The 22,197-nt window shown below is 50.1% G+C and overlaps 6 protein-coding genes across 6 annotated transcripts; 4 read left to right on the forward strand and 2 right to left on the reverse strand.

The window, feature by feature from the left end:
* Positions 1 to 384: 384 nt before the first annotated feature.
* APUU_10867S (uncharacterized protein) lies at positions 385 to 2,331 on the forward strand (the record flags this gene model as incomplete). The annotated part of the gene is made up of 7 exons (XM_041705562.1): positions 385 to 688; positions 743 to 786; positions 842 to 912; positions 959 to 1,152; positions 1,208 to 1,506; positions 1,561 to 1,998; positions 2,059 to 2,331. The coding sequence occupies 7 exons, from the start codon at positions 385 to 387 to the stop codon at positions 2,329 to 2,331; spliced, it is 1,623 nt and encodes a 540-aa protein (XP_041550233.1).
* An 899-nt stretch (positions 2,332 to 3,230) lies between these two features.
* MNR2 (magnesium transporter CorA family protein) lies at positions 3,231 to 6,041 on the forward strand (the record flags this gene model as incomplete). The annotated part of the gene is made up of 4 exons (XM_041705573.1): positions 3,231 to 3,622; positions 3,702 to 5,636; positions 5,704 to 5,906; positions 5,971 to 6,041. 4 exons carry the CDS (start codon positions 3,231 to 3,233, stop codon positions 6,039 to 6,041), a joined length of 2,601 nt encoding a protein of 866 aa, XP_041550234.1.
* Positions 6,042 to 7,619: 1,578 nt separating this feature from the next.
* APUU_10869S (putative phospholipid metabolism enzyme regulator) lies at positions 7,620 to 10,349 on the forward strand (the record flags this gene model as incomplete). Its single annotated transcript, XM_041705584.1, has 1 exon — positions 7,620 to 10,349. The coding sequence occupies one exon, from the start codon at positions 7,620 to 7,622 to the stop codon at positions 10,347 to 10,349; it is 2,730 nt and encodes a 909-aa protein (XP_041550235.1).
* Positions 10,350 to 11,406: 1,057 nt separating this feature from the next.
* On the reverse strand, positions 11,407 to 14,014 carry APUU_10870A (DUF3824 domain-containing protein; the record flags this gene model as incomplete). Its single annotated transcript, XM_041705596.1, has 4 exons — positions 11,407 to 11,849; positions 11,906 to 12,244; positions 12,313 to 13,668; positions 13,741 to 14,014. 4 exons carry the CDS (start codon positions 14,012 to 14,014, stop codon positions 11,407 to 11,409), a joined length of 2,412 nt encoding a protein of 803 aa, XP_041550236.1.
* A 2,913-nt stretch (positions 14,015 to 16,927) lies between these two features.
* On the forward strand, positions 16,928 to 19,111 carry APUU_10871S (Zn(II)2Cys6 transcription factor; the record flags this gene model as incomplete). Its single annotated transcript, XM_041705607.1, has 3 exons — positions 16,928 to 17,566; positions 17,625 to 18,793; positions 18,850 to 19,111. 3 exons carry the CDS (start codon positions 16,928 to 16,930, stop codon positions 19,109 to 19,111), a joined length of 2,070 nt encoding a protein of 689 aa, XP_041550237.1.
* Positions 19,112 to 20,868: 1,757 nt separating this feature from the next.
* On the reverse strand, positions 20,869 to 22,105 carry hxt8 (putative MFS monosaccharide transporter (Hxt8); the record flags this gene model as incomplete). Its single annotated transcript, XM_041705618.1, has 6 exons — positions 20,869 to 20,884; positions 20,939 to 20,948; positions 21,001 to 21,052; positions 21,111 to 21,539; positions 21,608 to 22,030; positions 22,095 to 22,105. Coding segments are annotated over 6 exons (941 nt in total), but the record flags the coding sequence as incomplete, so codon positions are not given.
* Between the last annotated feature and the right edge of the window lie 92 nt (positions 22,106 to 22,197).

Here is a 22,197-nt window from a genome sequence, read left to right on the forward strand (position 1 = left end):
TGTGAGAGCCCTCGTGTTGGTCCCGAGGCTGTCAATAGTGTCTCGGCACGTTTGCCCCGTTTGTGGCTATGACCAGGTATCAAATCCTCTTTTTTTTATTGAATTTCAGCTTTGACATGGGGTATGATGCCTATGATTGGCTGCCTTTATTGCTTTTGCAAGAAAAAGAAAACTTTACTCATGATTGAGTGCCTTGGTTGTCGGTGTGACCTCCTGGGGGAGTCACTTAACTCCTGAGTCTCGAGGCTGAGAGAGTTGCAGGATATTTGCACTCGATAATGCGGCACCTCTAATCCAGCACAAATACTCTGCAGAATGTCTATTTGCTCACACTTTCAACTATCAGGAAGCGGTTCCGGTCCATGAAACTTCCCCAGCCCAAAAATGGCTGAACAGGAGACCCTTCAGTTTTCTCGCCTTGAGGCTTCTTTTAATCATGCCAAAGTGCTACCGCGGCAGAACTCGGTAGAGATGAAAGATGTTAATCGCCATGCCCAGGCTGGTGACCTGAACTCGAACGATTTAGACTTCGACCTCGCCCTGGATCGTGATGACTATCCCATCGATGCCCTTGAGTCACTTCAAGATATCTTCTCTGCTGCGCAGCATCATAAGCATTTTTCAAACCCAAGAAACTTCTCCGACGTATCCTTTATTAAGTGCTTTGACTCGGACGGGAATAGATCAAGTATGCTGAACCCTTGACCTGTCATTGTTCGTGCTGTTAATCTATAGCATCTAGTGTGGCGTCTCTTGGATGCTGGAATGTTCTCGGATCTTTTACAGGTAAGACAGACTTGCAGTCATGTACTGAGCTCAATGAGTTAAAATTTTTGCAAAGAAAGTGTCAAATCCTCGTGCTCCTGCGCCGAATGAGCGAGCGGATCTAAGGCCACGAAGACTACTTGCATTGTATGTTTTAGCCTTGTATACGCTTCCTCAAGCTAATTCGTAATAGTTTCGTCCCGCTCATACCAGCAAAGAATACATCGTTTGGAAGTCGAATCGCGATGACTCAGTCCAATACAAATGAATTGTTCCGGACACTCAGCATTAACCCGTTATACATCATGAACATGCTGGGGAGGCCCGATTACTGGGCCCCGCAGACACGATGGGAATCGGACGGAAATGGCGATTTTTTAGCCTGTGGTATGCCCTTCACCAGGCCTCGCTAATGTTAAGAATTATCTCTGAATACTCCCAGATTTTTTCTGCCAACACCCACGTTGGAACCTACACTTCCAAGGTGCACCTCTCTCGGTATATATGCGCTATAATAGTGTATTGAATCTCACGACATATATTATCTCTCACAAGGAGGGTGATTCTAGCATACGGGTTTTATGCGACATTCTAGACACCACTGTAGAAACATCTAATACTAGCCGAAGGGCTAGTATCTTCCTCAGAGACCCCTTTGATATTGCCGTTATACTTTCGACATTATCTTTCGAGGCTGCGAAATTCCATGCACAAAAATTCCGACGTTTCATGTGGACTCAGGTTAGCCAATCTGCCTTACAAAACGATCTGAACATGCATATAACGTGGTCTTAGGTTAACAAAGTTGACGACCACCTAGCGGGCTTAGAAGACAGTGACAGACGCCAACTTAGCGATTTGACAAAACAGCTGCAAATAATATCCCAAAACGCGGACTCCCACATCGGGAACGCAGATGTTTCTATCATAACCGCGACAGCGATACGTACCGTCCATGACCGTCTACATAAGGCCATATCTAGCCCAAAACAGATCCACGAACGAGCAGCGGACTCAATTACTTACGTGATTGAATCTATGCAGAAGCAAAAGATCTGGTTTTTGAACTACAAGAACCGCAAAGATAGCACTATGGCCCTAGTGTACAACCTCGTGACACAGCAGGATGCCGCCAGTAATATACAGATCGCTTCTAGCATGAAGCGAGATAGCACTAGCATGAATGCAATTGCGGCGGTGACTATGGCATTTCTCCCGGGGACATTTATAGCAGTGAGTATTGCCAGAATCTCTCTATATCATAAGCCATTACCAACTAGATACCGCTGGTAGACAATCTTGGATGCTGGTATATTCGTTGCGGCAGAAAACAGTTCGCGCATCCATGTCTCGGGATTATGGTGGTTATGGATAGTGTTTACAATTCCCCTTACATTGATGGTTGTCGCATGCTGGTGGTGGTACAAGAAACGGAAGGGAAAAGTGCGTCTGGCACCTAAAATTGATGCAGACGACGGTGACACTGCGCCACCCTTGAAGAGCACACCAATTCTTAATTCTTTCCGGACATGGAGCCGGAATAATAGTGTCGCAACCAAGGTTTGAGGCTCTATCAAATGAGATACTTTAATTGCCTTAATTGTAACTAGTACTCACAATCTTGTACTGTTGTGGAAGGAGCGAGGGGGATCATGCTATTCTACCTGTTTACTAGAACTCTTTGTCAGAAACAGCCATCTGTGTCCCAACCAAGAATCATTACTAGAGGTCTTATTTCATCGATATCCATGAAGAACTATCTAGAAGCCTTTTCGTTACCTATCCTCCAAGAGTACCTTATCTATATTGTATGGACCCTGGAGTCTCTGACCGTATTTGGTCGTTGTCAACTACCATATTAGTCAGAACTAGCCCTCTCCAAGGAGGGTTGACCCTTTTGGACGAGCGGTAAAATCTGCAATAGTCGTCCGTAATCATGTGACTGCCTGCCTGACAGGGGCGCCTTGACGTCATCGTCTGAAATCGGGTCACCGTAATCACATGACTGGGGATTCAAGCTCGTCGACGACTCAGCGTGGAACGGGCGAGTCTTCCAACTTTCAAGTTGAAGAAAACTTGGAGCTGGCCTTGCTCAATGCCCCGCCGTGTGCTCTCATCCAATCCAGTTGATTCGTCTGCTGCTTCGGTCTTAGTCCTTAACATCTCTTCATGAAGCGGAACTCAAACCCGCCAGTCTGTGTGCCCCGTGTTCCACCACGCTCGACTCGCAGCACCCTTGGCCTTTGCTGCTTCTCATCTGGGGCTTTGCTGAGCTGTCCCTGAAAATGATCAAGCCAATTTTACTAGTCAGACCTTAACTGCATGACTTATAATTTGCATTTTTCTATCCCACCCAGATACCCACCAGTATCGTCAGCCACTCTGCGTTCGAGCTGGTCTTTTTAACCAATAAAATTGGACACTCGGTTGGCCATTGAGGCCTAGCTTAGCTGTCCAGCCTCACGATGTCTCGTCCGCAATCGACGTCACACCAGATCTCGCCATTTGCGGGAAAGCCCTCCCCAGCGGAGAGCCGTTCTCCCGGCACACCTGCAAGAGCCTCCGCTACACCGGGATTGGATAATCTACCGTTAGGGGAAACGCGACAGAATACCGAAACGGGCAGCAAGAAAAGTAAGCGGAAGAAAAATCGCAATCGGAAGCATCGAAATCGCAGGCCGTCTTTCCTTGCTCCTGAAGACTCGCAGCCCAACGCTCCACCTACTGTCCCCGAAACTGCGCCCATGGACACGCTGGCGGAAAATGAGACTCAAGATCGAAGTCCGCCTACTTTTTATAAACTCGGGGCGAATATAAGCAATACAAGTTTGGAAAGTGAAGCTTTGCTAGATCACCGGTATGCACCCATTAAAAATGGCTGTGGGTTCCCTGAGGAGACACCTTTAACTAACAGAGTGTGGTTGGTTGTAATATAGAAATCAACCGTTGATGAGACCGCGGAGAGATAGTCGATTGACTCAATCTTTCCGTCCTGGCTCGATACCGACTTCTTTTCGAAATACCGACATGAACCCTCGCCCGTTCCAGTCTCGCGGGAAGAGCGCATATGCAGAGGATAGCGACCACGAAGAGGTCGACGATCGAACACCATTAATGAGATCGTCATCTAGCCGTACAAAGACACCAGGTTACGGAGCAGATTCTATACCCAGTCCGTTTACATTCCGCCAGCGACGCCAATCGGCTCGGTCCGACTCATCCCAATGCTCGCCTCGTGAGGCTCCGAACCATGACATTAACAATCCACCGTCTATGCCTTCCACTCCCAAGCTGGGTCCGGATATGGGCTACAATGATGCAGTTATGACGGGCGCAGAGTTTGACTTTCGCATTGGCAGACATATGGACAATGAACGCGATGAATCTCGGCCGCGTGATATGGTGATCGATGTGGAAGGCACCGGCCAACGATCTAGAAGCTCACCTGGCTCCGCTGCAGTATCACCGCACCGCACACCTCAGGAAGGACTAATTAGACGTCGGACCGTTCCTGCGGAAGAAGATGTTTGCTTCCCACAGGAGGACGCCTCTGAGGTAGCTGAGGAATGCGCGCCAGCGTTGTCACGAGGCGACCTGCGGCGCCGACGACGAGCCAAAGAATGGCCGGATCTGTCGGTTTTGGAAGATTGGGCCCGTGAGGAAAAGGAAGAGCGGACAGGCGTGTTCCGAACAAAAAAGATCAGTGAGCCTATGCTGATTGAGGGCCGTCTTCGCCCCCAGTTCCGAGGTTGGCGGCGTGAGGAGGATGAGGTACCGTATCGATTCACGTACTTCAATGAGGAGTTCCAGAGCACTATCCATGCGCAAACGATCCCGGAGCTGGTTCAAACAGGAAGCGGCTTCCGTGAACTCTTTATCCCCGATCCACCTGAACTTGAGGATTCCTCCGATGAGGAAGAATCAGACTCGGAGCATCGGACTAACGACCACTTAACGCCAACTTCACGTACTGCGAACCATAGCCCGGGTAATCAAACGGCAGCATCGTCCAACAATCATGCTTCGCATCCCCCAGCCGAGGAGAGAGCGCAATTTCGTGGGTCGATTATCAGTGAAGCGGTGTCGGAGGGACGAGCATCGGGCGACGTGCCGAAAGATCAGGCCCAGACTCCTCCGAAACCTAAACGGTACGGGCCTCGACCCACCTTTTGGCTCGATGTCCTATGTCCGACTGATGCAGAAATGCGGGTGATATCCAAAGCATTCGGCATACACGCTCTAACAGCGGAGGACATCATGATGCAGGAAGCACGTGAGAAGGTCGAGCTATTCCGAAACTACTACTTCCTAAACTATCGCACGTTTGAGCAGGACCCAAACAGCGAAAACTACTTGGAGCCAGTAAATATGTACGTTGTCGTCTTCCGCGAAGGAATCTTGTCGTTCCACTTCTCGCAGACGCCTCACCCGGCAAATGTACGCCGACGCATCCGGCAACTGATGGACTACTTGATTCTGAGCTCGGATTGGATATCATATGCTCTCATTGATGATATCACCGACGTATTCGGTCCCCTAATTCAATCAATCGAGGATGAAGTTGATGACATCGATGAGATGATCATGAAAATGCATTCCGCTGAAAGCCCTGCAACTTCGAGCCCGAAAGACGAGCAAGACAAAGATATGGTCCCAGGCCCTGGCGAGATGTTGCGGCGTGTGGGAGTGTGCCGCAAGAAGGTTATGGGGCTGTATCGACTATTGAGTAACAAGGCAGACGTTGTCAAGGGCTTTGCCAAACGATGCAACGAGCACTGGGAGGTAGCGCCAAAATCAGAGATTGGTCTGTATCTTGGTGACATCCAAGACCATATCATGACGATGACCAGCAGCTTGACATATTACGAGACGTACGTTTTAGGCCCCTATCCTTTTCGAGCCCCTTGCCTGAAACTTGGACTAACGCATCTTCTGCAGGCTTTTGTCACGCGCGCATAGCAACTACCTAGCGCAAATCAACATTCACATGAATGAGCGACAAGAGCAGACTGCAGATGTTTTGGGAAAACTGACCGTCCTTGGAACTATCGTTCTGCCCCTCAATATCATCTGTGGTATGTGGGGGATGAACGTGAAGGTACCAGGACAAGAAGTCGATAGCTTAACTTGGTTTTATTCGAGTATGAAACACTCTATCTTCATTTCGCAGACCTTGTAATGCATAGCTAACTTTGCTCGTTTCAGTCACCGCTGGCCTGGTTCTGTTCGCCTTCGCCTCATTCCTGATTGCGAAACGGGTGTACAATATCGTCTAATCACGTGTTTGAAGGCGTCCTTCGAAAAGAAGAATTCTACTAATTTCCTTTCCTTTGTCTATTGTTTTCCCATGAGGGTCTGTATATAGAGCGCTGCTACTGGTTAGAGGCGGCTGGTGTTGGTTGACTCTGGGTTAGTCTCATGTTTTGGTAGATACACTGGTATTGTACATAGAGTAAGAACCAATAATAAAAGAGCCGACTTTGGATCGATGAGAGATTTCAAGCCTGTCGTATTATATCTAGGATAATCGTTTTGGTCCCGAAGTTCTGCCTGCTCATTGCTTGCTGAGTAACATTTGGTTGGGTGAGATGAAGTCATCATGATGGCTGAGTGTCTGTGATTGTGACAAATATTACTTGCCTCAAGGCCCAAATTAAAGGGTAATTTTACTCCAACTCCGTCACATCCCGGTATCATCACCGCCGGAACCAACGCCGGAAACAACACCAGAGTGATCGAGGACCAGAGCTTTGTTTCATCTTAATCTTCTTCGTGTCGCCTCATCTTTTTGTTTTTCTTCTTGACAATCTGCATCAACCCTGGCTCTTTTCTACATCTCGTCTTCGCCCATCAACATCCCTGACGAGGCTGACTAGGCTTACAGCGGTCAACGCCGCAACTGTTGTGCACCGCCAGACAACTACACTCTCCACCCGTCCACCGCAACTGCCTGCATCCTTCCTCCCCGGATTCTTCCCTCGGCTTTTCCACGCTAGACTCTTGCGACCTTGCCTCTGACTCTTGTTTGCTTGACGTGGGCTTGCTTCATTGGACCTCTCTTCCCCTCCCCTGAACGCTCGAGCCTGAGGGCTTCTTGATGGACCGGTCTCCATCCCCAACAGACAACGGCGCCGGTTAAGAACTTTCAACGTGTTGTCAACTATTCTCGCCTTCTGCAGTGGCCGGTCGGATCCTCCCCCCTCGCCCGACGTTTTCCTCGGATCGACAAGTGCTTGCCGTGAGCTAACGGGGCCGGAGCTTGTTCTAGACATTCCACCACTTCACCACTACTTCACCGTCTTCTGATCAAGTTATGTGCGTTACTGCATTTGCATCGTGGTCTGCATCTGTGGCCTCGGTCTGCCTTCCATAATCTCAACTATTGGGAACCCCCATTCCACTATCGATTGATTTGTTCTGGCTCCTCCCCTTTGAAGGGCCGTGATTTGCCCCTTTGATCTTTCGGTATTTCCCATCAGCATGTGGCCGTTGACGATTCGCCTGCCAAAACCCTCCCCCATGTAACGTGCTCTGTGCAACATCAGGTCATTCTTGTCATCCAACGCGTCGGCCCTCTTTGCTCGTTGGCTGATTTCAAGGCTAGAACAATTGCTGGGGCACTTTTCCCTGGTTATTTTCGCTTTTTATTTTTCATTGTACTCTTTTTTCCTGTTCTATCGTCGCCCTCCGAGCCGCTTTCCCGCCCCTTCCCGCCTTTATTTTTGTTTTTTTGTTTTTTTCCTTCTCTGACTACTTTTTTTTACCCTTACTTTTTGGTCCTGCAGTCTGGTTCCCTCTCGGATTCCCCTGACTTCTCATGCGCTTGTCAGCAATAATCTGACTCGACAGAGACCATGGCTGTGGAATCCGAGAGGTCGCCTTACCCTGATGGCACAGGTGGTGGACCCAAAGCTGCCCAAGATGATGAGTCTCCATCTCTTACCCGAAGATCCGCTAGTGAGAGCGACATGAAGGAAGTGCCACGTTCGACCGTCAAATCCCAGGGCCACGCACCCTTCGTTTCGCAGTTGCCCAAACCTTCGAATCCTTCACAAGGCGTCTCGGGTCCTCCTTCGACCACGAACTCCACCATATCCTCGCGTGAGCAGTCTCCTTCCCCCCAGCGCCCTCGCAACTCAACCCCTACATCGACGTCTCGCGTATCCTCTCGGTCTCGGAAACGGAATCTTGATCGCAGTCCAAACAGATCAGCTACAGCAAGTCCGAGCCCTGGCCCGGGCAAGCCCTCTCCCCAGACCAACAAACCACTTGTCCTCAGCCCTCCCCCAAATGTCGAACCGTCCTCCGATGTACCTAGCCCGGAAAAATCCAATATGCCGTTGTGGGCCGGAAATCGGCGGTCGGAGCAAGAACCCCATCTACCCAATACCTCTAGCAAGCGGTCTCCAGGTCCGAATGACGAGTATACCTCCAAGTCAGATAGGAGCGCGCCGCGCGCCGTGAATAGAAGCGTCAACGGATCTGGATCTGCCCTTGAGACTGTGCAGGAGGCTAGCGACCACTCCACCCCGTCAACAACCGATACTATACTTCTCCAACCTCCTCAGGAAGATGCCAAGTTAGAGAAGATTGAAGAAGATGGGACCCCAAAAACCTCGAGGCTTAATACTGAAAGTGGGAGCGACAGCGGTGGTAATAGAAGCTCGGAGCAGATGGAAGAAAATCGCCGGCGTCCGTCACTCGCTACAAAGGGACCTAACGCCATCATACCCAAACGTTCTACTACATCGCTAAGCGGTAGCTCTCGCGCAAAACCCACCGATGGATCTGTCCGAAATATGATTGTGGAAACCGAAACTGTTAGCTCCATTCCCCAGGTTGGTTTGGGTGTCGGAACTGGCGAACGGGGTGGCCCCGGTAGGGCAGATTCCGGGACATTGCGGATGAAGCCCAGTACCGAGACTATCCGTCCAAAGAAGGAAAAGAGAAGAGCTCGCAAACCGGCTCCGCTCACAAGTGGCGCTGCTTCTTCGAAGGCCGATATATTTGAAGCCAAAGTTGCCAGCGCCGTTGATGAAGCTGACGTTTCAGACTCGGACGAGACTTTTGTTTACGAATCCAATCCCCCAGATCAGTACCCAGCTCGACAGAGCAGATATCATTCCCGTACCCCAAGTGCGACGTCTATGGTGAGCCAAGTGGATCAACTGGGCGGCCGTAGTCGTGCTGCAATGCGAGAAGGGAATCAGAGCGTTACGGGAAAACGCAGTATGAAATTTACGAATAACACTTATGCGAGCAGCGTGGACGGGGACGCCGACGAAATTCCCCGATCACACCCCAGGATTGATGGCAACGGTAGCCATACTCCTCGCCACCATGTCGGCCGCCATGGACGACAAACCATGTATCCCTCTTTATTTGATAATGACTCGCCATTTCCTCAGGCTCAAGGTCCAGCGCACAAGTCTCCACGTCACTTTCTCGGAGGCGGTTTTCGACAGTCCAGACAACCAGGATATCGCAACCCCCAAAACTATCGCACCATCAATAGTTATAAGAAAGCTAGCGAACTTTACGGCTATGACTTCGATGCCGAAGGTGCAGACGATGAAAGGACTCCTCTTGTAGGGTCTCCGCGCCAGACACGCAGCCGTGGTGGAAGACGCCCTAATAGCGCAAGTTTACGACAAATGGAATACATGCAACAACGGCATCGTAGCTGTCTATCTCAATACGGAACTTGCGTGCTGATTAGCCTCCTGTTTTTCTTGCTAGTCGGAGGAGGCACTTCGTTCATTGTCGCCATTACTAAACCCCTTGTGGACGTCCAAGTCGTGGAAATTCAGAACGTGCTTGCTTCGGAGCAAGAACTTATGCTAGATCTCAACGTGCAAGCGGTCAACCCTAATCTGTTTCCCGTTGTTGTTGACGACATTGATGTGAACATTTTTGCCAAAAGTCGTTATGTTGGGACTGAGAGGTTTTGGCGCGATTATGAATCCGACGTTGCGAGATTTGGGCGAGCGGGACGCAGAAAGCGTGCTGGTGTCGCACGTGCCGCTCGCTGCGCCGGCGAAGTCGATTGCAAACACGACAGCTCGTTGGGCCAGTTGACATTCCCTCGGGGTGGTGTGGATAAAGGTACTGATCCAATCCCGGATGACCCAGCTGGCGACCAACAAACTATGCTCATTGGTCGCGTTTTCCGTCTCGACTCTACTTTGACGTTTGAAGCATCGCCGTGGAATCACGAATACTCTACTTCAAAAGGCCAGATCCGCCTCGCGCGGCCCGGGAATACGACGGAAAAAGGTGGCACCGAGCGATGGGAACGCGTGTTACAGCACCCATTCGAGCTGATTGTTGCAGGGGTTATCCAATATCAACTACCCCTCAGCTCTCGCTTCCACTCATCGTCTATCAGCTCCAGCATCAAAGTGACTCCTGATAGTGATGACAACGGTGACCCTGAGCACACTCCAGAGAAAAACGATACTGTCAGCATTTCTATGCCTAAACTTCACCGTCGAACCCCTTCTGGCGTGGCCGTTCCCGAGGGCGAGACCCTCAAGGCCTTACGATCACTGATCGCGATGACCAGACGAGCCTTTGTGGCCTGATCGGCCCTTTCCATTTTCTTTATTAATGTTAGCCCATTACGATTGTATGACATGTCATCTTTCTTTTGTTGTTGTGGCTTATGATATACCCAATCGCATACACTAAGCCTCACCGGCGCTTGGCTCCTTTTCAAACTGCATCTATCCTTACTACTTACTACTAGATATTGGTTATGTAAATATACAATGTCGCTTTCAGTGAACTCGATCTCTCCTGCACGCCACATACATATGTTTTATCCACTATATTTTTCTTGATACATATTATTTCCCCTCCACCTATCTGTTTCGCCCGATGCCCTCTACCTCCAAAGCACCGCTCCATCTATACTTCCTTCATTCCCCAGTCAAATATTACGTTAGCCCATCGCCGTTCCTCCATTAGCGATAACAAAAGCACAGTTCGTTGAGCCTGGAAATCATGAATATTTACTGCAAGGATGGGTATTGAATGCATCAGCGCGGCGCTCTCAATACATATTTGTGCTTAATGAGGTGGGATTATTCTCTTACCTCCAGCTCCGTTTACCTCTATGCATATTTATATTTGGTGGATGCACATGGCTATCGTGTGGTACAAAGTTAAGGGTATTTATCTGGACCCAGAAAGGGGGAGAAGCATATATATATATTGAGATTTTCGTTTATACGACGTGATACGAACGAATATGATATGATGATTTGATATATATACAAACATGCATTACGTTCCAGTGAGCTAGATTATGCGTCTTACGTAGGCTAGGTCGTCCAAGCAGAGCATAAGGTTGAGTGAATGGGGCCCTTGATCTAATGAGTTTCAATACCCACGACCGCAACTACTCAAAGACGGTGGGCATATCTTTCCAAGTGAAAGCAAGCATAAATTTCATTTAACATAAACTAGAGCGTTATCGTAGATTGATCATATACATCATGTATGTGAGGCCGTGAGTCATGATCATACCATATCATATAAGTATCTTCAGAGGAAAACATGAAATATCGTAATCATAAACTGTCATAACGTAAAAGTCAAAGTACCACCCAAGAGAGATAACATAGATAGATAAAATCATTAGGCAAATGTTCGGTTAAATCGTTTTAACAAGTTTTCGACTCGATCAGCTAGCGGGTCATCGTCTGGCTGGGGAAGAAGACGACCATTGCGGTCAAAGCGATCAGGCAGGTCGATGGTAGCATCAGAGTCAGATTCAAGTCCGTTTGTTTGTGCAGTACTCCTATCGTTTCCAGGTTCACGCCTCGAACGAGTCTGGTCAGACGAAGAACGATGGCGTCGGTCAGAATGGCGGCGAGGGTGACGACGGCGACGACGGCGACGGCCTGAATCCGTTGCATCAACAGTAGTATCACTATCATCCGTTTCATATCCACCCATATTTTGATTGCGTTGTGGGTTAACATCAAAGGCAACGGATTTGGACTGTGGTGGTTCACTCCCAGCACGCGTGCGTCGACGCCGTCGACGCGGCGTTTCTACCCGATTTGGGTCCTTTAAACCTGAATCTAAAGGGTCAGCGTGGCTCTCGACTACAGACGTGACTGACGCAACACACCATCATAAGGTTGATATTGTGTGATTGGAGGGGATAAGTTCCGTGCAGCACTCACATTCTCATCTGCCCTCCTGGGTCTGGGAGCGTATGCATCTGGCCCGGGAGGCGGAGGATAATTGTACTGTTGGGGAGGAGGCGCAGCGTTGGGTGGAGGTGGATAATCAGCCGGATTATAATGTGCAGGGCCTGGCCCCATAGGCGCTGGACCCGGACCCGGAGGTGGGGGGTAGTAGTTATTGGGCCTGCCATCAAAGGATGCGTTGGGAGCAGGAGACGGCGGGTAAGGCCCAGGGCTGTAGGGCTCCTCATAGGGACTTGGTGGCAGATCGCTGTCATATCCTGATGAACCCGGGTTAGCCATGCATGAATTACAGGTAAGCTTGACATCAAACGGGTAGACCACTTACTCCCGTCTTTGTCCTCCCTCTGGCGATCCCGATGCTGGGAATATTTATGAGCCGCATAGCCAACGCCTGTGGCAGCCAATGCAGCCCCTGCCAAGTCGCGAGAACGGTTGCGATGCTTATGACGACTACTGCGCCTTCGGCGGTCCTCCTCACTCGAGTTGGGGGAGCTGCTGCTGAATCGGGCACGGCTACGGCTGCGGCTCGGGGTACGGCCACGGTCCGAACGGTACCCCTGAGAGCTAGGAGGGCGGCCGTAGTAGTTTGCAGCTGGGATGCTTCCGTGCACTGGATGATCACCATATTCTATCAAACCAGCAGAGTCACGGTTCGGGTCGGGATATATCTCCGATGATGGTCGGCCTCTCGACCTTGAACGTCGACGGTCTTTACGGCGCGGCTCTTCTTCGGCTTGTTTATCCTTCCTCTTGTCCCAAACATTTGCAGCCACAGCAGATCCTAGTCCGGCTGCAACAACGGGAATAGCCTGCCTGACCTTGCTCTTTGACCGAGAGCGAGGCCGCCTCCGAGAGTGGCTTCGAGCTCTCTCGACAAGGCCGGCTACAGCGGCACCTGCCAAGCCAGCCTCTGCCATGTGCTTGCGGCGCTGCGACTGGCTGCGCTTCTCATCGTCGGGGGATTTAACTGATCGAGAGGAACTAGCGCCTCGACGATGACGCGAACGGCTGCGTCGGCCACTGTCTGACTTCCGGCCGCTGTCTGACTTCTTGCGAGCTAGCGCGACAGCACCGGCAATAGCGGCGGCTCCCAAACCAAGTTCTGCAAAAGTCCTGGCGCGAGAGCGAGAGTGAGATCGGCTTCGGCTGCGCCCATGGCGGGAATTGCTGTGACTGTAGTGGCGGTGATGATGACTGTGACGAGAACTTCGATCATCATCGAAAGAATGAGAGCGGTGGCGGCTTTTGCTACGGTAATAGTTTCTTGCCCGCGAAGCAGCCTCAACCGCGGCGACACCCAAGGCACCGGCTCCTACATCGCGGCCGACACGGCCGACGCCATTCGAGACGTCGTCCCCATCCTTCTTCCGACGGCTCCGGAGAAATTCTGCAGCACCAACACCGACCAGAGCACCCGAGGCCAGGTGACGGTTATGGTGGTCGTCGTATTCTTTAGTTTCTTTGCGGATGTAGACCATGCTGTCGTCGCTACTGTAGTCTTGGTCGTCGCGCCGGCGGGTAGCCTGTGAAACAGAGTCACTAGGGCTTAGCTCACGACGGAGTCGACGGCCGTCGTTGTCGTACTCTCGGACACGACGATGGTAGTAGTAGGCTGGCTCTCGATCCACCTCTGATCGGTGCACGATGTCATAGTCAGATTCGCGGGGGTGCGTATAACGGGCTGTTTGAACGGTTATCGTCTGGCCTTTACAAACGATTGTGGGTTTAAGATTATGAAACAGTATATACTCACGTTCATAGTAATCTCTTTCAGAGCGGTCGTAGTCCGCATCTCGCTCGTATCGTTGAACCATGACGGGATCTTCGCGGTCTGTTCTGCGACGGATGACCAAATCTCGCTCGCCGGGGCCAGAATCTTCCCGGAAGAGATAATCTCGTTCGCGATCTCGTTCGCGGTCTCGACGATCCTCTGGAGGTATGACGTAGCGCTTAACGGAGACACCACCAGAACGGGGCTCGTCCCAGTCGTCCTCACGGTCGCGGTCTCTGTATAGGTAAGAAGACATGAGGGGCTGTTTGAAAGAAGAGAGTGAAAGAAATTGGAACTGATAGGTGGCGGGATGTGAGAGACTGGTAATAAGGCGAGGGGAAGGCGGCAAAAAAACCGGAACGTGCGGTTATCAGGGGGGGAGAGGTGGGGTAACAAGGCTGAGTCAATGCTGCAGTGATGGACTAAAGACGCAAGAAGAGACGTCCAATAGAAAAAAGCAATCCAAGCAATCGGGCGCAAGGCAGCGATTTGAGACGGGTTAGAACAACTGGAGAAGGGTATGGAATAAAAGAAAGCCAGCTGAGAGCCGAAGGATGGAGATTATTCGAGAGAAGACGAAAGAATGATATCAGCGCTGGGACTGGGGCTGGGGCTGAGTGGGAGGAGGGGCAAAAGACGAGCTAGTGTTGGTCTGTCTGGTGCTCGTCCTATGACGCGAGAGGTATAATGAAGGAAATATACTCGTAGATCACAGCACAGGATGAGGCTGACCAGGGTCTGACAGGATAGGACAAACAGAGATGGTATTTGATGAGACAGTGAAGAAGATGAAGCGTTGGATGATGCAGTGACGGTGATTGTGAAGCAGCAGAAGACGAGGAGATGGAAGAACGCATGTGAAGATCTCGTGATGGCAACTCACCTGAATTCAATCAACGAATCTCAACTCTGTACTTCAGTGGCGGCGGCAAAGCTCTCGTTTCTGCGGAGTTGTCTTGCAAGAACATCATCGTTTCGAGCCCTCGAAGACGAGGTCCTCATTTTATAATTGTTCTTCCCACTAGTTCCTTTCCCGTTTCCTCGATCTCGATGGAAACGGAGACGAACAAAGAATGAGGCTGATTTGGTGCCCGACGCCCGTTCATCAGAAGACTCCCTCGGGCAATAATAGGCTTTGCGGTGAATAAACAGGCTTGTTGATGCTCCTACTGCCTGGTTCTAGTTCCCGCTGATTGTTATTGTTGTGTTTTGAAGTGGAAGAGGGGAAGTAGCCAGCGGTCCAACATGGCCTGTTCCATGGGTGGGCAACGCTCTATCCGCTCCCAACCACGGATACTCTACAGCTGGATCTAGTTTTGCCACCGCTGTTTCTATCAGGATACCGATGGAAATTCGCAGGCAAAGTGAAGACAAGACGCGGTAAAGTGTGGGCGTTTCTTCCCGAGTCACTGGAACCTTGGTGCTCAGGCCTCCTCTCCTCAGCTCGAAGGTCGTTAGCTTCTCCTCCCGTCTTTTCCGCTCGAAAGTGCATCGATAATTTCTTCTTCATTTCAAATCTTGCATCCTTGGCCCAACTCTAAATCCTATAGCCCAACTGCATCATGCCAATCAATATGACGATTTATGGGGAGCCTGCAGAAGTACTTTGTGCTGCATTCCCGTGCGCTAGCAGCGCTGGCTCGGCGGCTTCGCTTGCATGCGTCGGATAAGCGCAGTCTCTTTCAATTCGCTTCGATAGTTTTTCTAGAATCTCTTGCCAAACCTTCTCCGACTCGGCTGGTGGAATGTACTTTTGTTGACGCTGCCATCTGACGTGCAACTATTGATTCAGTGACTTCCATCAGTCGCAATGGTCAACCCCACCAACTTTCCAAAGGAGGCTTTCTAACTTGAATGCTTTACTCATCCGTGGTCGCTTTGCCGATTGCCCTCCTTTTCTGAAAGTTTCGTTTCTGGCCTCGACGACTCGCCCCACAGCTGACCAAGAGGACACGATCTCATGATTCTCATCCCATCGAGCTAACTACGTAACAACGATCTGCCATAGCGAGTCCGACAGTGTCAGGCTGCCAGCGGAGTTTGGCGACATGCTCTTTGACCCATCAGCCTGGTGAGCGCCTCTGCGGAGTAGGTTCTACGTCGTGGGCTCCTCGACCAGGGTCGAATTAATAATGTACAGCCTAGAACTGTACGACTCCCAAGACCTTTGAACCCTAATTGAAGAATGAGTGGCGATCGTCGGAATACTGAACGGGCCTTCGACGCGCCTGTTGAACCCTGCAATGATCCCGATATTTCATCCAAATGACTCAAGAACAGGTGATTCGCATGATGCCACTGAGTCAACCTGCAATGCCGATTTTCATTTTCGTACTCATTTACTATTTGCAAGGAGAAATCGCCAGAGTTTTGGTTCCGTCCTAGGCTACAAGTTTTAAGATCGACCACCAATGCCATTGGCGTCCCGTACACGCGATGAAGCCTCAAAGTTTATCTCCATGAGGCACTCCGCTCTTTAGACCCAGCAGTCAGGAACCTCTCACCACATTGGTCGCCAACCAAAGCCACCGGTAAATAGTCTAATGTAGGCTGTCGAACCCGTCCCCCTTCATCGCGTGGTGGAGTGGCAGGCAACGTGGGCAGCCAAGTGGATGTTCTGCCCTTGACCAATGAAGTAGCATTACCAGGGGCCGTCATGCAGGAAAGACGTGTAGATCATTGATCTATTCCTCCGCTAACTCTCACAGGCAATCTTCGGGGAAGGACAACAGAAATTTAGTAATTTGAATGCTCAACCAGACAGAGTGACAGACCGATGTGGAAAAGAATCTCAAATCATGTGGTTCAGCTTTTCCCACTCCGCATCCAAGTGGCTACTGGATACCCCAGCAATTTCTTGACTGCGCCGTATCGGTTATGTTTCGGTAGAACTGGCCCTCACAGTAGCATTTCCCCGTTGCTCAAGGTTAAAAGAACGATATTCCCTCCTGAATTGCTTCTGTGGTCTTTTTTTGTAGACGTGAACCCTAGCCGGGAACTGGAAATATCTACATACCTTTTCTCATTCTTTGATCGAAGTGTCGAAGCCATTATACCACATGCATAGTTACTGTATCCCCCCGTCCTAAGATACATTCCTTTACCATTCACCCATTTCCTATACACAACCGTCCTTTTGGTCTTAGCTCTGCCATCGGTTTTGACCATTATGATGACTGCACCTTCGCGTCCAGGTGGCAAGCGGCTTCCTATCAGTTGCCAAGCATGTCGAATAAGAAAAATTCGTTGCTCACGAGATGGACGGCCTTGCCAAACATGTGTTCGACGAGGACTAGGTGCGCAAGACTGTGTATATCTGGGCCAACCACGACTATCATCAGAGAATACATTGAGCACAGACTCCGCTGTACAGACCAAACTGCTTGCACGCATCCGCCACTTGGAGGATTTACTCCAGAAACAAGCTAGTTCCCAATTATGCAACCCTCATTCACCACTTGTATCGCCAAGCTTAACGGGGAGCTTCTCTGATCTGGATAGCGCAATCGGTGGGAGGCCTGCAGACAATCCAAGAAGCCCTCTGTTAAGCAGTGTGGGCACTTTGCAGACATTTGCATCGGGATACGTGCGCTATTTACCATTGACTCCACAATGGAGAACAACAAACCCCGCAGGCTCTTCCAGCGATTCTCTCCCTGATATAAACTCAGAGGTACCTGATGATGACGATGACCTGCACCTTCCCTTCACGGGGAGTGCAGCACCCAGGGGAGAGCTGTTAGCTATACTTCCACCGGGCCGGTATTGTGATAAACTCAAAGAGGTCTACTTTCGAGTCTTTTCTCCTGTATGTTGTCCCGCTGTCATCTTCAACTCCAATTCGAAGCCTAACGCTACTGCTATAGCTGTTCCATATCCTTCACGACCTAACGTTTGAAGCCGAGTACCAACAGTTCTGCCATGACCCAAACAGTGTCACAACTGCATGGATTTCTCTCTTATTTACCATCCTTGCTGTTGCTATCACTGCCCTCCCTGACGATGACCCTATACTTTCTGATCTCGGCCGTGAGAAAACCGTTACCCGCAATGTGAAGGTCCTTTCCTCACGCTACCGCTCTGCTGCTTTGAGGTGTCTGTCAGCAGACGGCGTTCTTTCTCGCCATTCTATCAACTCTCTCCAGTCCCTTATACTGATCAGTTACGCACGCCTTCACCGTGGACTGCCGACCTGGACGCTCTTGGGTTTTACTCATCATGTTGCAACTTCAATGGGATGCCATATTGACCCCGGTCGATTTAATCTTGGCCCAATAGAACGCGAAGAACGTCGACGGGCCTGGGCAGGATTAACAATGCTATATACTAGCCAGAATATCACACATGGCAATTCAAATCCCGGATCTACCTCACTAGAGGTGCAGCTTCCTTTAGACGTGAATGATGTGGACCTCCTCACTGGCACTGTCTCAGAACCAGCTCCTCGTCCAACCCAAATGACCTATCTCCTCCTGCAGCACAAGCTCCACAACATCTCGTCTCTAATAACTGAGGCCCTCTTCACCTTCCCGCCGAGGAATACAGTCGCGCAGCTCGAAATCGAGATCCTCAGTGTACACGAGATATGCGAGAGGCGATACCACCTGGAGCCGGACTCCGAACCTCTTCCGGTCCACCATCTCGCCAATTTGAACATCCTCTACAGCTATATCCATCAACTCCTTCTCCTCCTTTTCCGCCCGGCCTTGTGCCGATATCTACAGAGTGACATCACTGCCGAGACCTGCATCGCACGTGCAAAGTGCATTGCTTCTGCAAAGACCTCTCTCGCCATTCATCAGACCCTCCGAAAATCACCAAATTTTGCTTCTTACAAGTGGTACAGCAGCAACTTGGGGAGCTTCCACGCATTCCATGCCGCCGTCATCCTCTGCGCCGTGTTGATATACTCTGAGGACCAGTACGAGAGTGCTGAGATTAAGGAGCTTTTATGGAAGTCTCTCGATGTCTTTGTATCTCTTTCCAACCGCAGCAACTTTTGCAGCAAGGCCGTTCCTGTTCTACGTCAACTGATGTAAGCTTAATCCCGACCTTCCACAATCACGAAGTATCTAACATAAATTTTGTTAGTGGCACTGCTTGCTCCAAATCCATTCAGCATCGCCCAGATCACCAACCGCGAGTCTTAACACCCGTAGACTCGAATGCCGGCATGCTCACGCCCCAAACTCCGACAACAAGCTATTCTCACTCGCCTGCGGAATATTTTACAGAATCTCTAGTCGCGCGACTCCATCCACAGAACTGGTTGGCGCCGTCCTCAGTATCATTTGACGGATGGGATTGCCTTTCCCTCTTGCTATCCCCTTCATCCGCCCCAGTTATTAGTTGATGAGATTCTACAAGGCTGTCCATTATGTTAATGAATAATACCGGGTTCCTATCTCGGAACTGCTGCATTATACCTTGCCGGCTCATAGAATCGAAAAGGGACTATATACACGGGATTTCAGAATAAAGGGTACGACATACAGACCCTATGTCCTTGGCAACTTAAATCCCAGAGTAAAATTACCAATTTTCCGGGAGCCAGATCCGTCAATCTCTTCGCAAGTCACAGCCTCGAGAATGTATTCTCCCGGAAAACCATCGACGGATGATTTTAACTAGGGACTCAGGGAGTCCCCGTTTTGGATCAAAACCACCACGAAGACTTTCCTTGGAACGATCAGCCCTCTTATCGGCTTCGTCAATTCTGGTTATTTCTCGCAAAGGTCACAGCATGGACCCGAGCCCCAAAGGCCAGCCCAGTTTTGATAGCTGAACCGGCCCATTTCCATCTCCCAGACACGTGAAAATGAACCTAATATTCGCTAGAACCCTAATTTTCTTTTTTTTTCTTTTCTTTTCTTTTTTTTGGCGTAGGAGTACATTGGAGAACACAAGCACTAAAAGGCAGTTGTGTTTGGAGTTTCTCTGCTGAAAAACCAGCACTGGATCACTAGGGGAGAGTATTGCCGGCTTCGTGCGACTTTGGACCCTGGTCTGTTTGTTATCTCCATACATCTTCGTCTTCGATAAGGCCATTATACCCTTGAACTATACATAAATCATCTTTATCGTTATCAATACCATTATGGTCAGACTTTGTTATTCGGTTATCTGGACTATTATCCATTCGTGGACTAATTACCCCAATATGCATCCAACATGTCTCCATTGCCGGTGTAAACCTATGTATGTAGGTAGCCTCCCCAACCAGCAGTTCTACTCCTGATGAACAACCTGCGCTGCGGGCTTGACATCGGGATCTACCTCATCGGCATCGATAACCCTATCACCGAACGAAGCGGCAATTTCCTCAAGGGTCTTCATCTTGGTCTCGCTGCAATTGAAAAGATGATATGCGATTAGCCTTTTCCCTGAAACGCCAAATTATGAAGCGGGGGGGATAACTCACGGGAAATAGAAATAAGCTATGATGAGGAAGAACAGCGTACACGCGACAAACACGTAGTAGTAGTTCTCGTGGATATTGGCGAATGCACTAGGGCCGGCTTCGGTGACTGTTTATTTTTTTTAAATGTTATGATTAGAGACTGGTCTCATCTCATCAAGTTCAGGGGAAAGGTGGGGGGGGGTAACATACTTGCAACATTAACAATGAAGTGGGACGCAGCAGCCAATCCCATTATCTTGCTTCGGAGCGCGATGGGAAGGACTTCAGCGCCATAGAGCCAGGTTGTGCTGTTAAGCATGCCGTCTGGAGGGGAGTAAATGTTAGTTATTTTCGCGGACTTTAAGCATTACCTGTTGTGAGTGAGTGGGCGATTTGTGACATACAGTAAGTCACCACGAAAAGATATATTCCCAGAATAGCGAACCCTTTGCCGATACGATTATCCGTGTTCTGGAACTCTCGCTGCATGACGGCGGCGTAGATCTCGACAATGATTATTCCTCCTAGACCAGTGAGGATCATCCTGTGTTTCAGTCAGTATGGTTTGGCTTAGAAGGTGCGGGATGTATGTTTACTTTCGGCGACCCCATTGATCGGTGAGGTATTTTGTGGTGAGAGCATTGGTGACGAAGGCCACGGTGCCGTAGACTGCTGCTAGGGCGAGAATTGTGTGGGGTTCGATACCGAGAGACTTGTATAGGATGGCTTTGAAAGGGTTAATTAATATCAGCTGGGATGATTTGATCGGGATCTACCTACTTTGGTAGTACTAATGATCAGTTAGAACAGCGCATTTTGACAAGGGGAACTAGCGGGCGTACCTGAATCACGTTGACACCAGTAAGACTGGTCATGGTCTGCACAGCAATTGATCTAATACTGTCAGATAATTGTCGACGAAAACACTCAAGCACGGGTTTCAAATACTCACACCAAAGCACGGTGTCTGAAGAGCCTGAAAATCTCCTTGTAAGAGGTGATCTCTCGCTCCTTCTCATACTCGATCTGTGCCAGCATCTGGGAAAATTCCTGGCGCAGCTCGTGCGAGTTGAGATCGCGGCGGATTCGGCTGAATTCATTGCGCGCAGCCTCCACCTTTCCGTTTCGAACCAGGTAGCGCGGTGAATTGGGCATGAAGGTAACCAAGCCGATGAACATAATGATGCCCCAGGGTATTTGGATGGCAAGGGGAAGGCGCCATTGTACAGCCCCATACGGAGCCCAGCTACAAGCATATCCGACCCAATTTGAAGCCATGGTTCCGAAAGCGATACCGCAACCTGAGATTCCTCCGATGAGGCCGCGATACCGAGGGTCCGATATCTCGCTCAGGTAGATGGGAACGGTGCCAACCATGCCGCTGTAGAAACCGGCCACCAACATGTCAGTGGCAATTAATCCCCTTTTTCGTTCCTGGGGTCGACTTACCCAACTGCAATTCCGGCCAAAGCACGCCCAGCGAGAAACATCCCGATGTTGACTGAAGCTGTCTGGATTGTGGTTCCAATTGTGACGATCACGCACATCAGTTCCATGAAACGTAGACGCCCTAATTTATCGGCGACCGCGGTTTGGAAGAGGGCGCCCACTGCTTCACCGGCGATATAAACGGCAACGACCTGCTTGCGGTCAGCCCAAGTTCGGTTGGCCAGTTGAAGTATACGTACCGCGCCCGTCAAGCCCTCTGAAGGGTTGTTCATGTACTCAATCCAGCTATCATGGGCGATTGCTGTGCGATGTATGAGTTCAGGCTTCCTATGTAGACCACCAAGTCGACAACTTACTTGTGGTAGCGATTCCCGTGTCAAACCCCTAGTATCCAGAGTCAGTAGGCTTGATTTCAGAGTTGCACTGGGAACAGCTTACAAAGAGAAAGGTTCCTATCGCAGCAAAGAGCGCGACTCCTAAAGCGTACCAGCCAACCATCTTGAAATGCGGGGCTAAGAAGACGGCGGGGTGGGTGGAAGAGAGAAGCGCGTTTGGTAAAAAGACCTAGGGCAGGACGGGAACTTCTTCAT

The sequence above is a fragment of the Aspergillus puulaauensis genome, chromosome 1, assembly GCF_016861865.1.
Source record: "Aspergillus puulaauensis MK2 DNA, chromosome 1, nearly complete sequence".
Lineage (NCBI taxonomy): Eukaryota > Fungi > Ascomycota > Eurotiomycetes > Eurotiales > Aspergillaceae > Aspergillus > Aspergillus puulaauensis.